Here is a 17,820-nt window from a genome sequence, read left to right on the forward strand (position 1 = left end):
CTGAAATCTAAAATCTGAAACAAAACAAAGAGAAATAAAACTTTTGAACTCTAAATTTTAAAGATGAATTACTTCCATTCAAACTTTAGAAGTGTCACCAAACTCACACTGAGTTATATATAAATCCAATCCTATCCAGCTCTTATCGGTTTGGTTTAAAACAATCCACTTTAATCCAATCCATACCCGATCCATTGACGAAGACCTACCCCATCCTCTCACATTTTTCACTAGTAAAGATAAAAAAAGAAAGAAAGAAAGAAAGACTAGTCATACAAGTTTAAAATCGAAAAAAGTATTTTTGTAGACAAATTTATTGGCAACAATATAATTATAAATACCCCACACCCATATACAGAGTCCTCTACAAATACACAAATCTTTCTTCCAAAAACACACAACACATAATTCCTACTCTTTCACTATCCCCAAATGAGAAACAATCTCTTAGAAGCCCTAAACGTTAGGGTTATCGGTAATGGCGAAAATGTTCTCGTTCTCGCACATGGCTTCGGCACAGATCAATCGGCTTGGCAACGAATCCATCCTTACTTCACCCCTAACCATCGAGTCGTACTTTACGATCTCGTTTGTGCTGGAAGCGTCAATCCAGATTACTTCGACTTTCGTCGCTATACTTCTCTTGATGCCTACGTTGATGATCTTCTCTACATTCTTGATGCCTATGGATTCACCAGATGCGCCTATGTTGGTCACTCTGTATCCGCCATGATCGGTATCTTAGCTGCAATTCGTCGTCCCGATCTCTTCACGAAACTCATCTTAATTGGAGCCTCACCAAGGTAATATTCAGATTTAGATTGAGAAATTCGATTTGGAATTAATAGAACATTTTGCATTTATAAATCTCTGTATATAAATAAATAAAAAAAACACAGGTTTTTAAATGATACTGATTATCATGGAGGATTCGAGAGAGGAGAGATCGAGAAAGTTTTCAAAGCAATGGAAAAGAATTACCATGCTTGGGTTCAAGGATTTGCGCCGTTAGCCGTTGGAGCTGATGTACCAACGGCCGTTAGAGAATTCAGTCGGACGTTATTTAATATGAGGCCAGATATCTCTCTTTTTGTTTGTCGAACGGTTTTTAACAGCGATTTGAGGGGAATTTTAGGGTTAGTGAAGGTACCTTGTTGTATAATTCAGAGTGAGATAGATGTGTCGGTGCCCGTTAATGTTGCGACTTACCTGGAAAAACATTTGGGTGGACAGAATACGGTGAAGATATTACACACAGAAGGACACTTGCCACATCTAAGTGCACCGATATTGCTGCTTCGTGTTCTCCAGCAAGTACTATGACGGTGAGTTTGATTCAGGAGGAGAACCAAATCGGAAATCTGACACACCTTATTATATGGAATAATGTTAGAGATGTCGACACATCTTTGTGGACTATAGTCCTCACGTTTCAGATTATTATTATTATTATTATATAATACATATGATATTATATCTTACAAGGATAAGATTTAGAATCTCCCACGTGACCAGTCACGTGATCCAACCTCTACTTTCTCTTCTCTTTTATTAATAATAATATATATATATATGGATGGAGAAATTGACTGATAAGATTAAGAATCTCTTTTTCTCATGTGGGAAGTTTCCTCGAGATCAGTTGTCATTTTCAGTGGTAATGAATCTTGAGAAAACTCCATTCTCCATATAGATTCGTTCATCCGCAGCTATCTTTGAAGAAAACCCTTTGGAATACCTTTTTATGAGGCGTGCTTTCAATATTATTGGGGATTTGGATTTTACCTCATATTTTAAAGCGAAAATGTCCAAAATGATCTTATTAAAATTAAGGGTATTTTAATATTAACCCTTAAACAATTGGTGATATTATGTTTACACTCTTTAAAATGCAAGATCAGCTTTACTTTTTTTTTTTTCATTTTATATAGTTACGTCCCCATCACTGAATTGTAGATCATTTGCCACACGGGATATACAAGAAAAAGATTTATTGGTCTGTGTTTTCCAAGGCAAATGATCTACAGTTCTGTGATGGGAGCTTATGTGTTTGGTTTGAGTTTAAAAGAGTTAAGTTGCTTTTCTAATTGCATATGCATCATAATGTGTTTAATCTCCAATAAAAATTGTTCCACATAGACACCATTGCTTGCTATAGGAATTGGACACTAACATTCTGGATGTTTGTTTTTTTGTTTTAAAGAGTAGGGACTCATAATAGTGTACTGTTGCTAACCGAGGTCAGGTGACACCCAATTTTATGGCATGTAGCATTTTTGGGATCCATTGACCGTATGGATATGTGGTCCATCCTTGGTGAATCTACACGTGAAAGAAGTTTGATTGGTGATGTGCATCTATTGATAATAGCATTATCTTAAGAATGATTTCTAATGGTTGGATTTAAACTCTTTTTGAAAAGCTTAGATCTAGAGGATATAAGTTATCATATTATAATTTTTGGTATGTACATTAACTAAGGGATGGACCAGATATACATATGGTCAGTGGGTCCCAAACAATGCCATGTGGCATAAAATGGGGTGTCACTTGATCTTGGTTAGGAACGAGACACCGTTCTAGATCCCTACTCTTTTTTTAAGAGTCGTGATTTTCTGACTTGAGTATTTTCTCTCGGTTTGATGTGGCAAGGGCACAAAATCGTTGATTGGTTTCTTTGGGATACACAAGAAATCAATCAACGGTTTTGTGCCCTTGCCACGTTAGATTGAGTGAAAATACTCTAGTCAAAAAATGCTTAGCCTTTTTTTTTTTAATTGTGTCTTGTTAGCAACATCCGATGTCTACATGGCACACTTTTAAACACTTTGGACTGGATGTCATGAAGAAAACTGCTTGGTTACAAGATCGTTGTGTTTTAAGCACTAACCACAAAAATTCGCATAGACATTGTTCCTATTTTATTGGAACTCAACATCTTCCCTTATCTTGACTTTTTATATATTATAATTGAGTATATATTCGAACCTCTTAAAGCACCCAACTAATACTAAGGGCACGAGACAAGCCTCTTCCCCACACACACACCAGGTAATTTTTGGGATATATCCTTTTGAGGTGGCCTCAAACCTAAAGGGGGATCCAACTCTAGACTTCCGCTTCTTGAGGCGTGGCCTTGGCAATCTCACCAACCCTAGGGTTTGTCCAAGTGCCTTTTTTTGTGTGGATCAATTGACGTTGACACTTTAATTTTATCCAAAAAATCCTTGAAAAACTTAAATTACCATATCAAAATTCCACCATCGGTTAATCAATAAAAATGAACCTTGACTTTGGGTCAAGGGGTAAACTTAATCTTGAATTTTGCAACTGTAACCTAATATCAGCAATGTGTCTGGCTAGTGTTTGAGTCTGGGGAAGGTGCATCTCATATCCTATACACGTGGGTATTTCATCACATAGAGACCAAACCCAGATCGATGTGCATGTGTTATTATGCAGGTCACCAACTCACATGCACTAAGGATTTTTAGCAGGTTGTTTCGAAATACAATGGACTACAATCCTATGGTGTCTTGGACTCCATGTGAACGTGATGTCTACTTAGTTTCTCATACAATCAAACAAGAGAGAGTGAGGACTTTAAAAGTTCAAGTGAAACTTTTTTCATATCCTACATAGGACTAAACTTTTTAGTCTTGCATCCACAAATAACACACAAGAGCAAGTGGTCTTGAATTCAAGTCTTGCCCCTCACAAAACAAATAAATAAACTATGAATCCTACAACAATGAATAGTTATTATCTCTACCTAGGATATTTGTTGGTTTTGATTTGTGATAATTGTAATCTGGTTGTCGCTTATGATTATGTTTACAATGCTATTTTTCTTCCATTACAAATCTCATTCCCATTATACAAGATAGGATTTATCCCTAATGGTGGGTATTGTCCCACCTTCCATTCCGATGTAAGTTAGGTAGATTTTTTTGAATAGTGAGTTTAGGTATAAGTAGGTATTTACTCATTCCAACATTGTGATGATCCACAATTGGAAATAATCATTTTTTTGAATGTCGATCGAGAAGGTGAACTCTCATGTTGTTGGCGCATCTCTCAATCATTGTGCATTCAATCCAACGGTCTTGGTGCATTTCTATTTCTTACTCACACAATTGGTATGGGTCCTAGTGTCATCATTGTTGGATTTAAAAGTTGACAAGTTGAAAATTGCATTGGTGCATCACCAATTTTTAGGTGGAGATATAACATACCAACGACCAGATGAAAAAATAAGGTCTTTTTTGCTTTTAAGATAGTAGAGGATGGGATATAAGGCCAACTCATGTTTTTAAAACTTGTCAAATCTTTATGAGTCTCGCAGGTGGCTTAGAAGAGATTGTCAATGTAAATCGTCCATGACATGGACTCATCAAAGATCCAAGATGATTTGTTGGATAATTTTAAAATATCCTCGAGTTTATGTAACCAGTTGACTCAATTGGATTTTATGATTTTAGATATATTGTAGTTAATGTTTTTTTTTTTTTTTTTTTTTTTTTAAATATCAAATAAGATTTTGTAGTTAAGGATCCAGTCATGCATTTTTTCACAGAAAAAAATATAATTTTTTTAACATAAATATATGGGTGCATCAGTTATTATGTATGATGATATGGAGTAATAGCAGACTTCCACGAGGTCAGTAACGTACGAAAAGGCTGAGTCCAGTAACACACGTGTTATACTATTGATGTTTGAGAATGACTTGGTGGATGAGTGATTTTGGTCGAGACATCCATGTGTCAGACCAATTGAGTCTTGGAAATCACTCAGCATGAGTGACACGTGGGAGTTAAAGCACTTGACTAAGCAGAGTCGAGTGATCGATTCGTTGATGTAAAGTCATGGATATAGTAACAGAATCTCAAAAATCTTAATAAAAGATATCCGTAAAATTTTAAGATTTTAATTATAATTATGTTCTCAGATCAAATTAAAAAAAAGACTAACTAAAGGAAGAATTGTAAGTTAATACGTAAAGAAAAGGATAATGACAGGAAAATTTCCCATCATAAGAGGGATACAAGATATGTGCAAGATTTCCATAAAGAAAGTTACCAACAAGAGCAAGATTCTTCCAATCTATAAATAAGGGAATAAACACACTTGTAAAGAACTTTTAGACTCATTTTCAAACTCAAACCTTGATTATTCTTGCTAACTTGATTGTTGGACGGTCTTGATATTGAAATTTCTCTCAAATTTAAGAGTTGTTTTTGTAGGAAATAAGAGGGAGAACTTCATCAAGATTCGTATTTATGGGAGAGATTATCTTTATATATATATGGCCCTTAAGAGATCCAAGGATCGAACCAAGTTTTGAGGACCAACAGGACATTGCAAGATCGGACGGTTGTGATCTGTTTGAACTAGTTGTGAATAACTTTTTGTAAAAGATTTCAGAGAATTAAAAGTGAACCCTGTCAGTTTTTATTTATTTATTTAAAGAATCCATCTCTTAACTCAACCTCTCTCTCTCTTTCTCTCTCAAGTTACAAACCAACAGCAGAACCAACTTTTGTTCAATCTTTCTGTCTTCATCATTTCTCTCACATTCACTCGACCATTTCTCTCTCTCCTGTCTTCTCTATCTCAAGATTGGATCTCTGTCTCTCTCGATCTCTCAAACATACAATAGAAAACCATGGAACATACCTTCCAAAAATCGTTAAAAATCTGCACTTCTTCTCCATATCTCGATTAAACTCTCTCTCAACTGAACAAGTTTTCTCCATCTCTCTCGATCGAACTCTATCTCAACTGAACAAGCTTTAGAACAGAGACCGACGAAGTTATCTCTCTCGTATTCTCTCCATCAAATTTTTTCTCAATCGAACAAGCTTTTGAATGGTTGACTGACAGAGGTATCTCTCTCGTACTCTCAATCTCTTTGCAGGTATCTCTTTAGCACTCTCTATTTAAACCCTAAGTCTCTCCCTCTCGCACTCTCCTTTAAATCCAAACCCAAATCTGATCGAAACCGTAACTTCAACTCTAACTCTCTCTCTCTCTCTCATTGTCAAAACTCTAACCCTCATTCTCTTTATCTCAATTCTAACACCCTTTCTTTTATATAGTTTTGTTAATGTATTGATCGATTGTAAATCTTGCTAAATAAATGCAGAGATTAAGATGTGAACTAAGACTTTGGGCAAGTCGAATTCGTTCCGCAGGGACAATGAAGATTCAAAGATTCATTCGGTTAGAAACCAAAAACAAGTTAGAAACAAATTGATTTTAAAACAGAATTGATTTGTTGCACAAATGAAATGAAAATTACTTGCAATTGAAATTAAAAACAGAAAATAAAGATTGAAGATAAAAGAAAGAGAGATTAGAGAATTCAAGTTTACCATTGCAAGTTATCCAAAAATGCTAATTAATTCTAAAACATGACTCAATCCACGTAGCAAGTCATTGCTCGTGGATCAAAAGATGATTCGGTGTAACCATTGATTGGAACCCAAAAGTCTTCATGAAGGTCTCTTGTTTATGCAAGATTATCCGACTTATGCTTCCATTCATCACAGAGCATGAATGTTCTTAAGCTTATCTAAGTAACACTCATCAAAGCTTGAAATGGAAGTTTAAATTGGAAGATCTTATCATGAAGAGATTCATAAGTTTAGCATATAAAATAGAAATAATGAATTAAAATAGCATTAATAGAGTGAACTTGCTCCGGCATTCTTGACTTCTCTAATGAGAATCTAGCCGATCATCGCAAGGATCATATTGCAACAATACTAAAAGCAAGAAGATGATAGATGAAAAGAAAATGTAAAATAGAAATGCAACTTGATTCCTTTCTTGATGATCTCTCAAAAGAGTTATAATAGAGCCAATGACTTACTCTTGATGTTCTCACTACACTCAAAAACTCACCTAAAGGAAAAATTACAGAGAATTAAAAGAAGGAAAAACCAAAAATTATGGAAGAAGAGAAGAGCCCCTTCCTTTGAAATCAACCTCCCAATTTATAATGTTCGTATTCGGGTAATCGGGGTGATTTGGCGGATAATTCGATTCGAACGACCCAATCAGTTACAACCACCGAAGCTTCTGTAAAAATCTCGAGGACAAATTCCTCGAAATGACCGCGGCGCGGTCTTGGCTAGCCGCGACGCGGTGACGTGGCGCTCAAAATCCTCGAGATTTTGCCGGATGCTTTCTTTTTGCTCGCATGTTGTAACAGTAATTGTTACACCGTTTGTTGGTTTCCGAATATACCCTTTTCACCTAAAATTAGTAACAAACTATTGCTAGCCACATTAATTTGATATTTAATAAAATTTATTATTATTTTAAGGGAACTAGTACTTAAACTTTTGATAATTTTGGTGAAATTACGGTCCCAAAATGAAATTATTGGGACCTTATTATGTATAGTAGCAAATAATATTTGGAGCTAAATAAGATAATGGAAAATCTAAATTTTTTGTTCATTTTTTGGAATTATATTTTTTTATTATTAAAAATGCTTTCTATGTTATTTTGTAAATTTCCTTTCATTTGTTGTTATTTAGTTGATGATATATGTGATTGTTAAAAGTAAACATCATCCAAAAATTTCTATAGCAAAGACAATATTTTCTGTGATTGTTTAAATATTTGTGTCTTTAAGTGATTTCAAAATACAAAACAAACATAGTATACATTCAACCGAAGATACATATTTATGTATTTAAGTGATCTCAATTGTATTTAACCCCATATAAGATACATACCATCCAATATTTAAGTGCATCTACAACTTGCCATCGAAAAAAGAATCTCCACTCATTTCAAGACATGCAACTAAGTTTTAGTTTCCTCAAGTGACAAACAACAACATGAAGGTTACAACCCACACCACAGATCCTACAATCATTGAATGAGCTAAATCCCTTTTAATTTGATTATGTATGACTTTGAATATTTGAGATACTTCTATAATTTTGAAATGATAATATGGCTCTTGATGATGAGTACACCCTAGGTTAATTTTATTTATTTGAAATATTCTATTTTTACAGGTATTTAGGATGATAAAGTTTTATGTCATTTTTGTTGGGAGTAGATCTGGGATTTACACAATGTGGAAAGAATGACTTAAATTAACAAATGGATACATGGGTAGTTGTTTTAAAGAGTTTGGCACATTTGGAGAAGATGAGAGGCATTTATTGGTTTAAAATTAACTTCACTATGGAAACACAACACAATTTCCTTAAGAAAGACAACGGTCAGGGAAGAATTTACAAATCCTTGAAGAAAGTCAAGGGTCAACAAAGAGATTAATCTAATATAAGTTTGTCTGTTGGTAGTGCTATTTAAAAGACTAAGTGTGGTTACTCTTTTGTCATCCTGAATAGTATAGTTAATGGTCCAATAAATGATGAGTCTTTTATCATTATGAAATGAAGAATAATTTTACTATTTCTTTGTTTTTTTATTGCACCTTCCATATTTTAATTGATGGTTTGATAAAACTTTGAGATGAAAGGGTAATGATGTGTGTTAGAACCAGTCTTTATTTATTTGGGTGATCACAAAATTCGAATTTATTGTTTGCTATGATGGGGACAAAGTTCATGATATATTTCTCCTCATTCGAAATCATCTCAATTCCTAATCTTATACACACATTTATCTCAACACCATTTTCAATTCTACTTGTTATTATCTAACATCAATTGGTCTTATTCACATTTGCAAAATATTACTGTTTAAACTTGAATTAGGCTTACTGTGCCTCCCCCCTTCGTCTCATTAGATGCTTTTTCCTTCCCATGGAAGTGCAAGGAAGTGTTTCTACACATTCTCACAAACTAGAAGAAGAATAAATTCAAATAATAAAAAATTATCAATTATTAAAAAAGAAACAAATTGAGAAAATATAACAATTAAGGAGAAAAATAATCATAATACTACCTTTTTTGTGATCACAATTCTCTTTTAATAGAAAAATAGAGAGCTATTATTATTGGCAAAATGTGTTTTAAGTCCTGAAACCTTTTTCTTTTTGCCTTTCTAGAAATATCTTTATGTACTTGAGCATATTCCATTTGATGTATGATAATAGAGAAAGAGAGACGGAAATGAAAGATTGATCTGAATGTTTGGGGATGAGATTTTAAACCTTGGGTAGTACTATATTACGATATAGAAGATGTACCAGACCAGATAACAGTACTAAAATGAGAACTTGTCTCATCAGTTTTTTTTATCACACACGTATATTGATGCAAGGCAAATGTACAAAGTGGGATGCTCTCAATATTTTATAAGTCTAATTGAGGTAAATAATGCTTGTCTCCTACATAGCATTTTTTGACAATCAACAAAAGAATAAAAAGGAGAAAAATTAGAGGAGCTTTGGGTTCGAAGTTTGAACACCAGCCATAGAGTTTGCCTCCCTCCAAATGTGCTTTGTCACACACCATTGTTGGTAGTAGATACAGTTTCCCTAACAAAATAAATAACACCATGTTTCATTATCAAACCTTGTTTGCAATGACATAGGAAAAAAGTTAATTCATATCCAAAAAGAAGTGTACCAGAGTGAAAGCCATTATAGAGTAGACATCAAAATCGTTAATGAAAGGGGTTATTCACCCAAAAAGAATTACTTCGGAGTTCAACAGAAGTATAATATAATGAAAGTCGCCAAAATGCCAACATCATCTTCCACATGAATGATAGGTACTCACTTCAATCTCACACATCGGTGCATCTTATGCTAACTTGTTCACCTGAAAACAAAATATAATAACATAACCAAATTTAATGAAAAATTATATAAACCATTGAATTCAGTAATGCATTGTAATTGCTATCAATTTCTTGGTTTAAATCTTGTGCTTCCTTATTCACTAAAAGAAACAAAGAAGGAAAAAAACCTTATGTTATATTCCATAAGATATAAATACGTTAAGGAAACACATTATCTTACAAACATAAATTTAATTACCTTCGATAGATCTAATCCACTTTCTATTTGAATTTTCAAGACAAATCCGTTTATTATGCCCAAGCTTTTGACATAATATACACTTCCTTTTTTTTTTTTCTTCTGTTGGGCCAACTCAACACTACTTTTCAATCTACTAAGATATTGAATTTTTTCTTTTCCCTTCTCATCTTTCTTCTTACCCTTTGTTTATTAGACATTTAGATCCAAAAATAACAAATCCATTTGATTATTATCAGATGCATCAATTGTAAGATTTGGTTTATATGAAGTTGTATTTTTTCAATTTTTTTAATGTTTCATTTAAATCATTCAAGAAGATTTTGTATCCCTCGATTGAAATTTTTGCAATACAAGCCAATGTAGTAATCTATTAATATAGGTAGCTAATTCTTATTGCATCAAATTGTTCATTCTTATTACTCATTGTATGTGAACTCGTGATTCTGAATTTACAGTTGACTTTTTGTTTCTATCTTCTAAGAATATAGTGAGACCGTATCATATCAATGTTATAACGAGTAAAAACTTTTAGAAAATGTCGATAAAGTATTCCAATAAATTCAATTTTTTTGCATTCACAGGTACTCTCCTATGTTTTCAAATTAAACTTTATCACGAACTTCTCAAGTGCACCATACTTATTTTTCACCATATACAATTGATATCCATAATTGATTTTCCATTTTTATTCAATTCTAAATTGCATTACTTTGACTCGTTCTTGTTTTAATTTCTCGAACACATTTTTGTGCGTACTTTTGCTGTGTGCTTTATAAGTAACTCACCCTCATTGACCATCGGAACTTATGCTCTGAAATGAAATCTTCCTTACTCTTTTCATTTACATTTCTTTGCAATGTTTGCTCATGCTTAACATTAAATTCTTTAAGATTTGACCTCGAAGTAATGAACTCATCAAAAAATGTATTGATACTTTCATTACGGTCGGTGGTATTCATACCAGTAAAAAAAGCGTGGTGATTATAGACTGGCACCCATGACTCCTTTATTTCAAATAATTATTGAAGCTATTCATTATGTTTCAATCCATCACGATCATTGATTTTCATTTTTTTTCAAAATCCTCAATCGTATATGTCTACTACATACAATTTCTTATTTTACCTTTGAAGTTAGTATATTTAAAATATATATGTGATAATTTCTCAGCGAACTTCTTCTCAATATGTCAAATATAAAGACGATAACGGATGTTGGAAAACACTTCGACAATAGAATTCCTCATTGTCAAATCTTTGTCTGTGATTATGGATATATGATAACGTCCTTCCATTGCTTCTAGTCAGGTCTCAAACAACCATATGAAAGTTACCTTTGTTTCATCTTGTAAAAGTCACCCCCAAATTGTATTGATTGAAAGTGATGATTTACCCTAGTAAATGGGGCAAACGACATATTGTACTTGTTTGTCCAATAAATTGTGTCAAATGACACCACATCCCCAAAATACTCATATGTCATTCGTGATCGAGAATCAACCCAAAAAAAATTAATTGCCTTGTATTTGTCATCGCATAAAAAATTATGGATTTTTTATTTTTTTTTAAATAGTTGAATACTAATTGTGCATCACCCCCTTCTACTTTCATGTGTCTAACATCTCTCAAATGGTTGTAACAATCTCTGTCATCGAAAGCAATCATGTCTCCACCCAAAAATGTTAAAACTTTCCCAACTGACATGTTTTCTTTATAGAATGCTTCGACCAAATTCTTAACTACTTTTGACATGCTTCGATTTAACTTCATCTCCATTCTCCTAATTTGTGTAATTACTTAATGATTATGGTCCTCCTTAAAAATCGATACTTTCCATCTAGTGGTCTATCTATAGTTTAAAATACACATGCCTTACGTCCACATTTAACAATAGAACAACTTATACTTTTTTTCTAGATTTCATTTTCTTCTTCTACCTTTTTTAATTTAAATTTACCTTGATATGAGCAAACGTATGTTATTCCAATCGCCTCATCTAAACCCCATCGTGACTTAGTAGTGGTTCGAAATCGAATCCAAAATCTTTGTCGATGTCCATAATCCTTATAATATTTTTGGAGTTTCTTTACTTGAGTCAAACAACATCCCCACATATGGTACTTTTAAATTTTCATTGTCTTTGTTAGGACTCTAACAATCAACATATTCACCACTATCTACTTTGATTATTGATGATCCCACAATGTTATCAATAAACATTCCCTTATCTTTGTCAACACCAATCTTATCCATGATGAACTGCCTTAACTGATAAAAGACCAATAAACCTCTCAAATTACACACATGAATGCATAATGTTTCCTATTAACACTTTCTCCATCTTTAACGGGTGAGGGTCCTATCTCATTTAGGAATGCATAACAACAATCGATATACCACTAAAAAAATGCGTAAAAATATAATCTCATATATTATGAAACCTGATTTGCCAAAAGACTATTCAAATATGAACAAAGCCATGATTTTGAATTTATTAATAGAATATCATGATACATAACCATCTAAAAGGCTACAACATTGAATCATGCTTCCATATTATGAAGCGTGTCTCAAAATCTCAAACCCAAACATATTCCCATTACTTTTCTCATCAACCATTCATTATAAATGTTAAAGGATTATAATGTTAAAAGAATTTTCAATGCGGAAAAGAAAAATATCAACCTACATACATAGAATCCCTAAACAAAAGTTTATTTTGTCATTTCAATATTCTATGTAATATTCATATTTGTAGTCTTCTATGTGATATTCATAGACTCCCGTTTTGATAAAATTTTATTGCCTTGTCAAACAAATAAAAACTTGGATGAAAATAAAATTTTATTCCTCAATCTCACCATCTTTATTTATAACAAGACGCCTACAAGACATAAATTTAAATGCAAATCATTTTTCATTAAAATAGACCCCATGAAAAAAGGGTCATAGAAAGTAAAAAAACTCATCTCTCTAATAGAAAGGAATAAGAATGTGTGCTCAACCAAGGTTTTACCAACCAACTTTAATGGTAATAGATGTTCTCTCCTGTAACAACGAAATAACTCAATAATTAGAAGAATGTTTTCCAACGAACAATAAGTAAACATCAAATAAATAAGGTTCAAGTTTCGATTGCTAATAGGAGGGAGAGAGAATTAGAGTTAGGGTTTCGACCTACATGAGAGAGTTCGAATTTAGATAGATAGAGATATACCTTTAGAGAAAACAAATTTGGAGCTTCTGCCAAGAAACCTGGAGCTTCGCACGAAGAAGATGAGAGAATGAGTTGGTTGTGTGAATGTGAGAGAAATAGATAAGACGAGAGAGAAATGGTTGTGAGAATGTGTGGCTGAAATTTTACGATTTTTGGAAGGTCTGATCCATGATTTTCTATTGTACATTTGAGAGATTGAGAAAGACAGAGGTCCGATCTTGAGATGTAGAAGACAGGAGAGAGGGTTTCGTTCAAGTGAGGGAGGGTGGAGAAGACGAGAGAGAGAGAGAGAGATGATCGAGTGAATGTGAGAGAAATGGAGAAGATAGAAAGATCGACAGAAGTTGGTTATGTTGTTGGTTTCTAACTTGAGAGAGAGAAGGACTAAGTTAAGAGAGAGATTCTTTATAATAAAAAAATCTAATAGGGTTCACTATTTATTTTTGAAATCTTTTAAAAAAGTTGTTCACAGTTGGTTCAAACAGATCGCGACCGTCCGATTTTACAATATCCAACAGTCTTCAAAACTTGATTCATTCTTGGAACTCTTTAGGGCCTTTGAACGGCATATATATATAGGGTCCCGTTCGCCACCCTTAGTTTTACCACACACTTTAACAAACGCGTTTTGTCTTACATGGGTTAGAAGTTTCGGAATGAGCTGATTTTTGGTGAGGATGATCTCTATGGTGAGGAGATCATCCTCACCAAAAATCAGCTCATTCCAAAACTTCTAACCCCATCAAAATTGATTTACAAAAAATGGACGGTCCACGATTTTTCAACGTGTAAACATGGGGCTAAACATTTCGGAATGGGCTGATTTTTGGGGAGGATGATCTTCTAATCATAGAGATCATCCTCACCAAAAATCAACTCATTCCAAAACTTCTAACCCATGTAGGACAAAAAACGTTTGTTAAAGTGTGTGGTAAAACTTAGGGTGCTGAACATTTCCCATATATATATATATATATATATATATATATATATATATATAATTTCAAACTGATTTATAATTCGACTTAATATTGATGGGGGACCTTGACAAGAAGAGACATCGGATTTTAAAGTCATGTGTCCATATCTCAACTACGTGCTTCATGTCCAACAGTCAGCTTTGAGACCAGTACGATCTATGCTCAATCCAAACACGTCACTTGTGTTTTTCTCTCAATTATAAATATATGTGGTTGTGAATTGATTGGATATACATGTCTTAAAGCACACAGTCAGGTCACTCAACCATATAAATCCAAGGAAATTTAAACCCATTATGCCATGGGCTCCACCTTAAAGTTATGCCTTATTTTAGAAAGTACTGTAATCGAAAGAGACACAATTACATTGCTATTTATATACTTTTGATTGATTTATGTAGATCAAACATATTTTGGATGGTTGAGAATCCAGTGGTGGATTTACATTGGGCGGTCACTAGCCCCTATAAGAACTTTCAAAATCTAAAGTTTAGTGAGCTGTTGAGAGAAATAATAGTGGTGGATAAAAAGATTCGCCACTATTGCCCCCAACAATTTTTTTGTTTTAACTCTAAGTTCTCAAAAACACACCCTGATATATGCGTGTTCCATAAGTAAAACATTTTTCGAGCAAGTAATGATTTTCTGATTCCCTCATGTGGCATACTCAAAATACTCTATGACGTGACATGTGTTAGAATCATAAATCTTTTTTTCCTCGGGCTACAGACTTGAATATATTTATGGGGATGTTCAGATGTATATCCCAAGGTAGAAAATCTATGGCTCTAGGACATAACATGTCAGGAGAGTATTTTGAGTATGATTACGACTCTTTTTGAGCAAGTGGTGTAAGAAGGAAAAAAAAAAGCTGCAGCAGTTTTGGATGCTAGCCCATGATTACATGTTCTAAGGATCACTGTACTACAATAATTCATAATTCTGTGATCTATGGATCAGGTCCATTAAACCAATGATCCATCACTTGTACAGGTCCATTATAAGAAGCCCAATTCAAAATGCAATGATCTTGGTTGGGGAACCCGGAATTATTATGTTATATCAGTTTTTATCATGATTTATTTACTGATCTCTAGATTCTAGGCATGGACCATCATGTTCCACGTAAAAAATCGTTACATTTTGGTTTTATAGAATCAGTCTAGCTGATGAATTTGGGCTATTTTTAATTTAATTTTAATATGAGTTTTTCCATGAAATATAGAAGGTTGATGTGTAGCCATGCATCTGGGGCTAAATGAACCTTACGCCGAGTTTGAATTGAGAGAAATGGAGAGAAGAGAAAATAAATGAATTTTTCTCCATTTCTCTTGTTTGGATTGTTAAGTGGGGAGAGAAAAGAATTGAAGAGAAGAGGATAGAAATGGAGAGAAATCCTTTTAAAATATTTTATAATTTCAACTCTTTAAAATATTTTAAAATTTCGAAGTTGTCTTAAGTTCTCTCCTTTCAATCCAGACATGGCGGAGAGAAATTGAGTTTCCCTTCTCTTCTCTACATTTCTCTCAATCCAAACATAGCCTTAGAATTTGAAATCTTCTCAAGGAAAGTGTTTTTCTTTTTTTATAATTCTTAAAATACCCTTATAAAATGTTAGCCGATGAATTTTTTTTTTTATAAACTTTTTATTCTTTTTTTTTTTTTTCGTTAACGGGGTATCCGAATTGATGTCTAACTAGTGGGACTGGGTGAACCAGGGCTTGGACAAATCATATTATTCTTATTTTATATTATAATTAAAAAAAAATCATATTTTATATTATTCTTTTTATTAATTGAAAAAAAAATGGGTTTTAGAAGTAGTGTTCAATAGCAATTTGTAAATAATATCTTGAGATTTTCTAATGTTTAAAATACTTGCATAATGACATTAAGACCCCTTTTTTTTTTATTGAAAAGTAAAAAAGGGCATTTAAAAGTTAAAAAACCCATATCTCATGCTCTTAAAAGGATACTATTGTCATTCACACCCGATTTACTGATTTAGTTACATTTTTTTGCCAATTGCTTAGTCTTTTTTCTAGACCACAAAAAGTAGTTTATGTTCATGTTTACCAATGTTTAATTTAAGCACATTCTAATGTGAAAGTGTGTAGGAACGATAGATGCTTTTTAACATACATATGAAAAGCATCTATGGTTCCTACATACTTTCACGTCAGGATGTGTGATCTGAGGTACAATCTTGAGGTCACTTCAAGATGACTCTTAATTTAAGAAAATCTTATGAGGACTTTGTTTTTCACGATGATTCTCACCGTGTTGATGTGATGGTCATGATGCGTTTGCTCAAGGTATGAGTAAAAGCATCTACGGTTATGCGCTCACCTCCACTTCAGAAAAATGAGAATCACAATAAATCCCAATGTCACCCCAGCATTACTCCTTAATTTAATCACAAAATCACGATATTTGCAGAAGTTTTCTTAGTAGAAGCAAATAGAACTTGCTTTATCTTTATCTAAACATGGAAAAATATCTAAAGATTAAATAACTCAATTTCTATAATGTTCATGACCAAGTCTGTGAAAATTTTAAATAATGTCTGAGTATTTTTTTTTCCAGTTAGTATCGGATGTCTTTATATAAATTGTTTTCCAAATCCCTTGCATGCTGTCCTGTTTGTATCGTATTTGGAAGTGTCAATACATCTTTGTTACAAAGTTTTGTGCACAACCCATTCCTCATGGCGATCGACATGTTAGTATAATGTCACCACCTATCTATTTGTAATATGACACGTGTTTTAACCAACCAGCTACTCCAAAAGATCAATCTGTTGGAGAAGGGGAATTTGTTGAGAAAAATAAGAATAATTGAACTAAGAAACGAATCGAAACAAAAAACAAATCACGCACATTAAATACAAATTTTTATGTGATTCCCTCAAGATTGAGACACGTCCACGGATCACACCGATTCTACTATGAAGAGAAAACTCACAATTTCAGATTACACCCTTTCACCAAAAACGATAAATAAAAATACTTCATGAAACCTAACTAAAATTTTACATAATATTAACTCAACTGGCGTGAAGGTATGGCTTGATTTACATTACCTCCTTGTTGACTAGTACTATTAGGCTCCACAAATCACAATAGAACTATTAATATAGAAGGGTCACAAAACTTAAACTAGGGGATGACACACCCAAGAGTGGAGGAAAATATACACTCAACAATGTGCTTAACTGGAGAATGCACGCATTGCTGTTATGAACTCTAGATTTCGGGCCTAGAATTGTTGGGACGATCTCGTCAACATGGTCATGCTCTATGAACTATGCTAGTTAACATATATAGATTCTCGTATTCGAGCCAATTTTTCTATGCTCCCACTTGATGGTTCAGCCATTGAGCCAAGTGATTCATCGATTTTTATGAATCAATTTGAACACCCAAAATTTAAATTTCTTCCTTTTCAAGTTCTAGTTAAGATCCTAAAGAAGTCCCAATAAACAGGCCCACGTCCCAAACTTAAAACTTAGAAGAGGCCAAGCTGGGAAGATTAGATTTCAGCCCATATTCCTTGTCATTGTGGGTCCTCCTAGAATGGCTTGAGTGGAAAATTAACTACAAAAATAAACAAATTTCTACAAAATTGAACAAATTTAAGGAAGAA

At 33.3% G+C, this 17,820-nt stretch overlaps 1 protein-coding gene across 1 annotated transcript; it reads left to right on the forward strand.

The window, feature by feature from the left end:
- Nucleotides 1-329: 329 nt before the first annotated feature.
- LOC147409319 (alpha/beta-Hydrolases superfamily protein) lies at nucleotides 330-1,490 on the forward strand. Its single transcript, XM_086427586.1, has 2 exons — nucleotides 330-803; nucleotides 900-1,490. The coding sequence occupies exons 1-2, from the start codon at nucleotides 433-435 to the stop codon at nucleotides 1,321-1,323; spliced, it is 795 nt and encodes a 264-aa protein (XP_086283712.1). The 5' UTR covers nucleotides 330-432; the 3' UTR covers nucleotides 1,324-1,490.
- Nucleotides 1,491-17,820: the final 16,330 nt, after the last annotated feature.

The sequence above is a fragment of the Akebia trifoliata genome, chromosome 2 (genome assembly GCF_017979445.1).
Source record: "Akebia trifoliata isolate Shusen 1 chromosome 2, ASM1797944v1, whole genome shotgun sequence".
Classification (NCBI taxonomy): domain Eukaryota; kingdom Viridiplantae; phylum Streptophyta; class Magnoliopsida; order Ranunculales; family Lardizabalaceae; genus Akebia; species Akebia trifoliata.